Source organism: Cherax quadricarinatus, chromosome 11 (assembly GCF_038502225.1).
Source record: "Cherax quadricarinatus isolate ZL_2023a chromosome 11, ASM3850222v1, whole genome shotgun sequence".
Classification (NCBI taxonomy): Eukaryota; Metazoa; Arthropoda; class Malacostraca; order Decapoda; family Parastacidae; genus Cherax; species Cherax quadricarinatus.
Window position 1 is genome coordinate 2,341,965 of NC_091302.1, and position 10,154 is coordinate 2,352,118.

Consider the following 10,154-nt stretch of genomic DNA (forward strand, 5'->3'; position numbering starts at 1 on the left):
TTTGTTATGAGGAAGGTAGGGTAATGGTCTGTGGTATTATCTGTGATTATGCCTGATTATGGTGTTGGTCCAGATGTGGTCTAGTAGGGAAACACTAGTCTCTGTAACTCTTGTAGGTTTTGTTGCAGTTGGTAGCAACATGCAGTTACTCATAGTGTTTGTGAATTCAGTAACGTGTGGGTCTTGGTCTTGTAGGAGATTTATATTGAAGTCACCTGAGAGTAGTAAGTGATCTTTGTTCATGTGTGCATCAGTTATCATACTTCCTAGGTTGTCACTAAAACGGCTAATGTTTGACTGTGGTACTCTGTAGATGTTTATCACTGTGAGAGGTTTTTGTAGGTATTTGGATTTGAATTTAGCTATTATATATTCCCCATGTTCATCCCTTGTGCAAGTATTAGTGATACATTCTAGTTGGTCTGAGTAGTATATAGCCGTGCCACCCCCTTGTTGGTCTGGCCTACAGTTGTGTATGGCTGTGTAACCAGGAATGGCATAGACATCTGTAGTATCAGGCTTTAGCCAGGTTTCGTTGAGAGTAATGATGGACATACTGGCATGCAGGGAATTTAGTAATGCTATGAGGTCATCGTAATGTTTGCTTAAAGATCTGATATTGTAGTTAAAGACAGTTATGTTGTTGTTGGCTCTGAGAAGTGCCTTTGATTGTTCTGCTGTGTAGTAATTACAGTTACTGTTTGATTCATTTAAGTCATTAGATAAGAGGTTGGTATCAGGATCAATGCTTGTTATCATAAGATTTATAGTGAATCTAAAGTTAGAATTAAGTATAAGACAAAGTAAATATTCTAAATCTATAAAATAGCACCTGAATTATTTTAACAAATGTAAAAAAAAATGAGCTAAGGTAGCTCTTTAAAGCTAAAATAAATGAGGCAATATAAAAGGGACTAAAATAATTTGTGGTGAACAAAAAAGTGGTAATCAAATAAATGAATATATGTAATGGCAAAATAATGAGCTTATTACACTTTAGCACTTGAGAATAGCATCTTGATTATTTTAACAATTGTGAATATGTGAAATAAGGTTGTTATATAAAGCTAAAATAAAAGAGAAAAAAATATAAGGGACTAAATTAAGTAATGGTAAACAAAGTCAAAATGACAGATAGTCACTATGATATAATATTGATTTGGGAGTAAGATCTGATTTGTTATATATAATAAGTAGGTAGTAGGTTGGTAGACAGCAACCACCCAGGGAAGTACTACCGTCCTGCCAGATGACTGTGAAACAAAAACCTGTAATTGTTTTGCATGATGGTAGGATTGCTGGTTTCTTTTTCTGTCTCATAAACACGCTAAGATAACAGGGATATCTTGCTACTCCTACTAACACTTTGGTCACACTTCACAGACACGCACATGCATATATATATATATACATACATCTAGGTTTTTCTCCTTTTTCTAAATAGCTCTTGTTCTTTTTTATTTCTTCTATTGTCCATGGGGAAGTGGAAAAGAATCTTTCCTCCGTAAGCCATGCGTGTCGTATGAGGCGACTAAAATGCCGGGAGCAATGGGCTAGTAACCCCTTCTCCTGTATACAATTACTAAAAAAGAGAAGAAGAAAAACTTTATAAAACTGGGTTGCTTAAATGTGCGTGGATGTAGTGCGGATGACAAGAAACAGATGATTGCTGATGTTATGAATGAAAAGAAGTTGGATGTCCTGGCCCTAAGCGAAACAAAGCTGAAGGGGGTAGGAGAGTTTCAGTGGGGGGAAATAAATGGGATTAAATCTGGAGTATCTGAGAGAGTTAGAGCAAAGGAAGGGGTAGCAGTAATGTTAAATGATCAGTTATGGAAGGAGAAAAGAGAATATGAATGTGTAAATTCAAGAATTATGTGGATTAAAGTAAAGGTTGGATGCGAGAAGTGGGTCATAATAAGCGTGTATGCACCTGGAGAAGAGAGGAATGCAGAGGAGAGAGAGAGATTTTGGGAGATGTTAAGTGAATGTATAGGAGCCTTTGAACCAAGTGAGAGAGTAATTGTGGTAGGGGACTTGAATGCTAAAGTAGGAGAAACTTGTAGAGAGGGTGTGGTAGGTAAGTTTGGGGTGCCAGGTGTAAATGATAATGGGAGCCCTTTGATTGAACTTTGTATAGAAAGGGGTTTAGTTATAGGTAATACATATTTTAAGAAAAAGAGGATAAATAAGTATACACGATATGATGTAGGGCGAAATGACAGTAGTTTGTTGGATTATGTATTGGTAGATAAAAGACTGTTGAGTAGACTTCAGGATGTACATGTTTATAGAGGGGCCACAGATATATCAGATCACTTTCTAGTTGTAGCTACACTGAGAGTAAAAGGTAGATGGGATACAAGGAGAATAGAAGCATCAGGGAAGAGAGAGGTGAAGGTTTATAAACTAAAAGAGGAGGCAGTTAGGGTAAGATATAAACAGCTATTGGAGGATAGATGGGCTAATGAGAGCATAGGCAATGGGGTCGAAGAGGTATGGGGTAGGTTTAAAAATGTAGTGTTAGAGTGTTCAGCAGAAGTTTGTGGTTACAGGAAAGTGGGTGCAGGAGGGAAGAGGAGCGATTGGTGGAATGATGATGTAAAGAGAGTAGTAAGGGAGAAAAAGTTAGCATATGAGAAGTTTTTACAAAGTAGAAGTGATGCAAGGAGGGAAGAGTATATGGAGAAAAAGAGAGAGGTTAAGAGAGTGGTGAAGCAATGTAAAAAGAGAGCAAATGAGAGAGTGGGTGAGATGTTATCAACAAATTTTGTTGAAAATAAGAAAAAGTTTTGGAGTGAGATTAACAAGTTAAGAAAGCCTAGAGAACAAATGGATTTGTCAGTTAAAAATAGGAGAGGAGAGTTATTAAATGGAGAGTTAGAGGTATTGGGAAGATGGAAGGAATATTTTGAGGAATTGTTAAATGTTGATGAAGATAGGGAAGCTGTGATTTCGTGTATAGGGCAAGGAGGAATAACATCTTGTAGGAGTGAGGAAGAGCCAGTTGTGAGTGTGGGGGAAGTTCGTGAGGCAGTAGGTAAAATGAAAGGGGGTAAGGCAGCTGGGATTGATGGGATAAAGATAGAAATGTTAAAAGCAGGTGGGGATATAGTTTTGGAGTGGTTGGTGCAATTGTTTAATAAATGTATGGAAGAGGGTAAGGTACCTAGGGATTGGCAGAGAGCAGGCATAGTTCCTTTGTATAAAGGCAAAGGGGATAAAAGAGAGTGCAAAAATTATAGGGGGATAAGTCTGTTGAGTGTACCTGGTAAAGTGTATGGTAGAGTTATAATTGAAAGAATTAAGAGTAAGACGGAGAATAGGATAGCAGATGAACAAGGAGGCTTTAGGAAAGGTAGGGGGTGTGTGGACCAGGTGTTTACAGTGAAACATATAAGTGAACAGTATTTAGATAAGGCTAAAGAGGTCTTTGTGGCATTTATGGATTTGGAAAAGGCGTATGACAGGGTGGATAGGGGGGCAATGTGGCAGATGTTGCAAGTGTATGGTGTAGGAGGTAGGTTACTGAAAGCAGTGAAGAGTTTTTACGAGGATAGTGAGGCTCAAGTTAGAGTATGTAGGAAAGAGGGAAATTTTTTCCCAGTAAAAGTAGGCCTTAGACAAGGATGTGTGATGTCACCGTGGTTGTTTAATATATTTATAGATGGGGTTGTAAGAGAAGTAAATGCGAGGGTCTTGGCAAAAGGCGTGGAGTTAAAAGATAAAGAATCACACACAAAGTGGGAGTTGTCACAGCTGCTCTTTGCTGATGACACTGTGCTCTTGGGAGATTCTGAAGAGAAGTTGCAGAGATTGGTGGATGAATTTGGTAGGGTGTGCAAAAGAAGAAAATTAAAGGTGAATACAGGAAAGAGTAAGGTTATGAGGATAACAAAAAGATTAGGTGATGAAAGATTGAATATCAGATTGGAGGGAGAGAGTATGGAGGAGGTGAACGTATTCAGATATTTGGGAGTGGACGTGTCAGCGGATGGGTCTATGAAAGATGAGGTGAATCATAGAATTGATGAGGGAAAAAGAGTGAGTGGTGCACTTAGGAGTCTGTGGAGACAAAGAACTTTGTCCTTGGAGGCAAAGAGGGGAATGTATGAGAGTATAGTTTTACCAACGCTCTTATATGGGTGTGAAGCGTGGGTGATGAATGTTGCAGCGAGGAGAAGGCTGGAGGCAGTGGAGATGTCATGTCTGAGGGCAATGTGTGGTGTGAATATAATGCAGAGAATTCGTAGTTTGGAAGTTAGGAGGAGGTGCGGGATTACCAAAACTGTTGTCCAGAGGGCTGAGGAAGGGTTGTTGAGGTGGTTCGGACATGTAGAGAGAATGGAGCGAAACAGAATGACTTCAAGAGTGTATCAGTCTGTAGTGGAAGGAAGGCGGGGTAGGGGTCGGCCTAGGAAGGGTTGGAGGGAGGGGGTAAAGGAGGTTTTGTGTGCGAGGGGCTTGGACTTCCAGCAGGCATGCTTGAGCGTGTTTGATAGGAGTGAATGGAGACAAATGGTTTTTAATACTTGACGTGCTGTTGGAGTGTGAGCAAAGTAACATTTATGAAGGGATTCAGGGAAACCGGCAGGCCGGACTTGAGTCCTGGAGATGGGAAGTACAGTGCCTGCACTCTGAAGGAGGGGTGTTAATGTTGCAGTTTAAAAACTGTAGTGTAAAGCACCCTTCTGGCAAGACAGTGATGGAGTGAATGATGGTGAAAGTTTTTCTTTTTCGGGCCACCCTGCCTTGGTGGGAATCGGCCGGTGTGATAATAAAAAATAATAAGTTGAGCAATATATTGTACTATAAAAAGTAAAAAAAATAATATGAGGTAGTTGGTACTAGTTATCAAAAGATAGTTAAGGGCCTTGAACAATGATATAATTGAAATATACACTAATTGCACACACAATATAGTCACTAAGATATGAAAATTATCCTAGAATAGGATTTGCCTTATAGCATAAAGTTTGAGCAGTTAATATCACTATAGGAATATTTTTTGAGGTAGTTGGTACTAGCTAGTGAGGGATGGTAAAGGAATTGCACTGTAGTGTAGTAGGAACATACACTAGTTAGTTATTTGTAGCTAGGGAGAAAAGGGGAAAATTTGGTAAGATTATTAGAGAAATTAAACAGAGCTTAAGTAGGAAAGAAAAAGGTAATACAGATATTAATAAAGAGTAGGTATCCTATTAACAAATAATAATTTGTGGATAGGGAATCTGGGAAAATAACACAAAAGGGGTCACACAAAGAACTGTGTGGGACACATAGGATAATGAGGTAGTAAAATACTATCTTGGAGGTGATAGTACAGGGATTAGTTCAATAATTACATAGTAACATACACTAACGTAGTAAGAAGTTGGTCACTAATATCAGTCAGACTCTGTAATGTTTGCATCATGAAGGAAGTTTGCTAGTTCATTTTCATTTGTAATGTAGTAAACACGGCCTACATTTGTTTTTCTTACTAGAATTTGTCCATCACTTACAAAGCACTGGTGAATTTTATCATTATTCTCACGTTTCATAAAGCAAAACACCGTAAAACAGGGCCCTACTGTGTTGTTAAGGACAAAAGAAAGCCACTAGCATGTGGTGTATTTCTGGCAGACTAACCTAATGCTTATAGACTACTGAAGAACTGGACATAGGTTATTGAGGGGGATTTTTTTTAATGTACAAAAAATGAGAATAAAAGCAAAGGGAGGCAGCTGAAGAAAAATTGTACAGTTTTAAGTATGTGTTAATACTTTAAATTGATTCAATGATCTTAAATTAATTGGGATTTCTTAAGCAGTTTCAGTCTGGCCCTGTCTCTCTGTGCTATGGAATGATTATAAAAAATGAAGAAACAAGAAGTCTATTAGGTTACATATATCATCTTACTTTCCTTGTGAAGGAGTTAGGGCTAACTGATTGATTACTTTAGGATGACAGTGAGCTCCCCTATGGTTAGAGGAAATTTTAGCTGTCCAGTGTGGGCTCTGGCACCTTGCCAGATGTGGGCCCCAAATGGGAGCCTCTATACCTAGTTCTGGTTGTGTAAATTATATTCATGGGGAATTGGGTAGCCTTGAAGGAGTATCTCTAAGTGATTGCCTAATTTTCTATTATATACAAAAGGGCCCCACTTATACAGCAGGTTAGGTTTCAGGCTACTGTAGGGCCCCACTTATACAGCAGGTTAGGTTCCAGGTTACTGTAGGGCCCCACTTATACAGCAGGTTAGGTTCCAGGCTACTGTAGGGCCCCACTTATACAGCAGGTTAGGTTCCAGGTTACTGAAGGGCCCCACTTATACAGCAGGTTAGGTTCCTGGCTACTGTAGGGCCCTGCTTATATAGGTTAGGTTCTGGGCTACTGCTGTAAAATGAAACATAGCCAGCCAGCCAGGAACCCCCCTCCCCCTTTTTTTTTTTTCTCTCTCAGATGCATATAAAAGCTGATGACATCTTTACACTATCATTTAGTAAGTGAGCAATAGAGCTAGGCCTAAAAAATGCATACATAGTACACACATTACTTACCTTAAATTATTTTCATCCTTTGCTATTTTCACTCTTGGAACTCTCTCCAGGTAAACTCCAGGTTTGCTATTAGTGAGTGGTGAATAAATTTATTGTAGGAAGTCTGAATAAATGAATAATGGGTGCATTAGCAAAATGCCATAAAGTGAAACACTGTAAAGCAGGGCCCTTCTGTCAATGATACCCTCCCCCTCCCCAAACTCCAATTGTCCCACCTATCCTTCAAGTAAGTTAAGAGATAAGATTTTATTTGAATTTTTAACCCCGGAGGGTTAGACACCCAGGATAACTCAAGAAAGGCAGTGTATCATCGAGGGACTGTCCATCTTATTTCCATTGGGGGTCCTCAATCTTGTCACCTAGGACGCAACCCACACCAGTTGACTAACACCCAGGTACCTACATGCACTGTACTTGCAAGGTGAACAGGAACAACAGGTGTAAGGAAACACGCCCAATGTTTCTACCCTTGCCGGGGATTGAACCATAGACACCCAGTGTGGGATGTGAGAACTTTGCCTACCAGGCCACAGGCCTGATACATATGTACACTACTCAGGCTATGACAAATAGAGGTGTACATAGTATCCTCTTATATTTTTGAGAGTGCTGTAAGTACATAGTGTGTTGTATCAAAGATTCATATGTGAAATATAAAGATTTTATAGAAAGCCTCATTTATGTTCCTTGGCTCATTTCAGAAATGCATTTTGCAGCTTATATACTATAGCATTCAAAGGTCCATCACTCGTCTTAAGGAATGGGAGCAAAACATGTAAGTTGAATCTACATAATTTGACATTATTGTAAGCCTGTAGCAATTACTGTAGTTAAGAAACAAGATCACTGTGAGATAATGATAACATGATAATATAAGTTGTAGTTTAAGAAGCATTACCATTGAGAATAATACAATAATAACAAATATTAAACTAAAAAAAGTAGGTTTTATATTTCAAGTACAATATTACTGCAGTTTGAAGCAACATGTAACAATTGGAAAAAAAAAGAGATTATTTTGTAGAACTTAATTTGAACATAAATAATAAACATGTATGTAAATTATTGTGAACTTGGTGATGCACTTCTTTGCTAAATTATTCCAAATTTTTGGCATTATATTAACAAAATTAAAAAAGTTAATAAGTTTTATAGTATTTCAAGTACAATATAATTGTAATTTGAAGCAGCATGTAAAAATTAAAAAAAAAAATAAAAAGACTGATACAGTATTTTGTAGAACTTAAGTTGAGCATTATTATTATTATTATTACATGTATTATTATTATTATTATCAGAACTAAACACTAAATTCACCAGGGTCATTTAGCACTGCTTAAGTTGAGCAGAGATAATAAACATGGAATTATTTATCAGAAGAAATGAACACATTTGCATTTCTTCTGCTGAATTATTCCAAAATTTTGGCTTTTATTTTTTTTTTCAGTTTTTTTTATAGAGATGAATAAAATGCCTCTTTTGTTCATAGTATAAGTAAGTTTATTCAGGTATAGGTACACACAAATAGTTACATAAATTATCATACAAAGCAGCATATATGTAGATTACCCACCAGGATAACTTAAAAAAGTCAAAGTGACTTATTTCCATTGGGTGTGATGTCTGTGCTCTGCTGGAGCTCTCAAGACAGTCGTATGTGTGTGTCAGTATGATGTCAGTGTCCTCCACTAGAGCTCTCAAGGCATTCATGTGTGTGTGCCAATATGATGTCTGTGTGCTCTGCTAGAGCTCTCAAGACAGTCATATGTGTGTGCCAGTATGATGTCTGTGTGCTCTGCTAAAGCTCTCAAGGTAGTCATATGAGTGTACCAGTATATCTTTGTTCACCACAGAAATTAGTTCTCTGGGTCTGTGTTCTGTTAAAACCCTCAGCAGGTCAGCAGTTCAGTTCAGGTTAAAGATAGAGTAAACAGTAGAATGTGTGAATTAATTAAGTTTACATTTATTAAAGCTTAAATTTAAGTAAGGGTGTTGTGATATGTCTGTAGCATGTATATAAAATTGTTGTCATAGGAATTGATTTAAGGTAGTTTTCTAATGTACTGTTGTACATCCATAGGCACAATGTCTCTTATGTGAGATTGTGAGATATATAGTTAGATGAGTGAAATATAGAGTGAACACTGGATTATGGTGCACAGAGTAATGAGTAATAATAATAATAATCTTTATTTCTACAAGTACATGATATGTGTACGAATGGTATATAATACCGACAAGATGAGAGTAAGACACATGTGCAACATCTGCATGATGTTGCACATGTGTCTTACTCTCAAGTACATGATATGACATATACAGACCTAGCTGACATCAGTAACGTACTATATAGGAAGACCCTGATTATGCAGAGCATTTCGGGCAACCTAAGTTAATTTTATCCCTGGGATGTGACCCACACCAGTCGGCTAACACATGGGTACTCACTAACTGCTAGGTGTCTTAAGGAAACACGCCCATTGTTTCCATCCATACCAGGGATCAAACCATGGACACTGTGTGTGAGCTGAGTGTGCTACCAGCTTAGCTACAGGACACACATTGTCTTTGAGGCCTTCTTTGATTTGTGCTGGATGTGGGTATTGTATTAAATTGCAAACTACTGTCCAAGTGTAGGTCTAGAATTTGTTTATCTTTCTGTTTCAGTCCCAGATGGTATGTGCTCAGCCACGTTCCAGGACCCCACCTCTTCCTTACTATGTGAGGAATTCACATTCTCCCTCTCCTACCTTGAAGCCACATTTCCCTTCTTCCCAGAGGGTAAGGTCTCAGTCTTGCTCTCTGAAACCACGTTCTTCCCCATGTTGGTGGAGGGTACAATCTCCATCTCGAATTCAGAAGGTACATTCTTCCTGGAGGGCACGATCTCCTTCCTGGATTACACGATCTCCTTCCTGGATTACACGATCTCCTTCCTGGAGGGAATGATCTCCTTCCTGGAGAGAGCGTTCTTCCTGGAGGGAGCATTCTCCTTCCAGGAGGGAGCATGGTGCCAGATAAGTGGAAAATGGCAAATGTGATACCTATTTTCAAAACAGGTGACAGGTCCTTAGCTTCGAACTATAGACCAATAAGCCTAACCTCCATAGTGGGAAAATTTATGGAATCAATAATTGCCGAGGCAGTTCGTAGCCATCTTGAAAAGCATAAATTAATCAACGAATCTCAGCATGGTTTTACAAAGGGGCGTTCCTGCCTTACGAATTTATTAACTTTTTTCACTAAGGTATTTGAGGAGGTAGATCATGGTAATGAATATGATATTGTGTATATGGACTTCAGTAAGGCTTTTGACAGGGTCCCACATCAGAGACTATTGAGGAAAATTAAAGCACATGGAATAGGAGGAGAAATTTTTTCCTGGATAGAGGCATGGTTGACAAATAGGCAGCAGAGAGTTTGCATAAATGGGGAGAAATCAGAGAGGGGAAGCGTCACGAGCGGTGTTCCACAGGGGTCAGTGTTGGGCCCCCTGCTGTTCACAATCTACATAAACGACATAGATGAGGGCATAAAGAGCGACATCGGCAAGTTTGCCGATGACACCAAAATAGGCCGTCGAATTCATTCTGACGAGGACATTCGAGCACT

At 38.7% G+C, this 10,154-nt stretch overlaps 1 protein-coding gene across 3 annotated transcripts in view; it reads left to right on the top strand.

The window, feature by feature from the left end:
* The window catches only part of LOC128687674 (T-cell activation inhibitor, mitochondrial), an 82,993-nt gene extending 73,598 nt beyond the window's left edge, over nt 1–9,395 (top strand). For 2 of the 3 annotated variants that reach the window (XM_053775260.2, XM_053775265.2), the window contains exons 10-11: nt 7,244–7,317; nt 9,210–9,395. In XM_053775260.2, coding sequence (XP_053631235.2) covers nt 7,244–7,317; nt 9,210–9,267 — 132 coding nt within the window. In that variant the 3' untranslated portion in view covers nt 9,268–9,395. The remainder of the gene's footprint in view (nt 1–7,243; nt 7,318–9,209) is intronic. The other variant, XM_053775263.2, reaches the window with a different exon arrangement.
* The last annotated feature ends 759 nt before the right edge of the window (nt 9,396–10,154 follow it).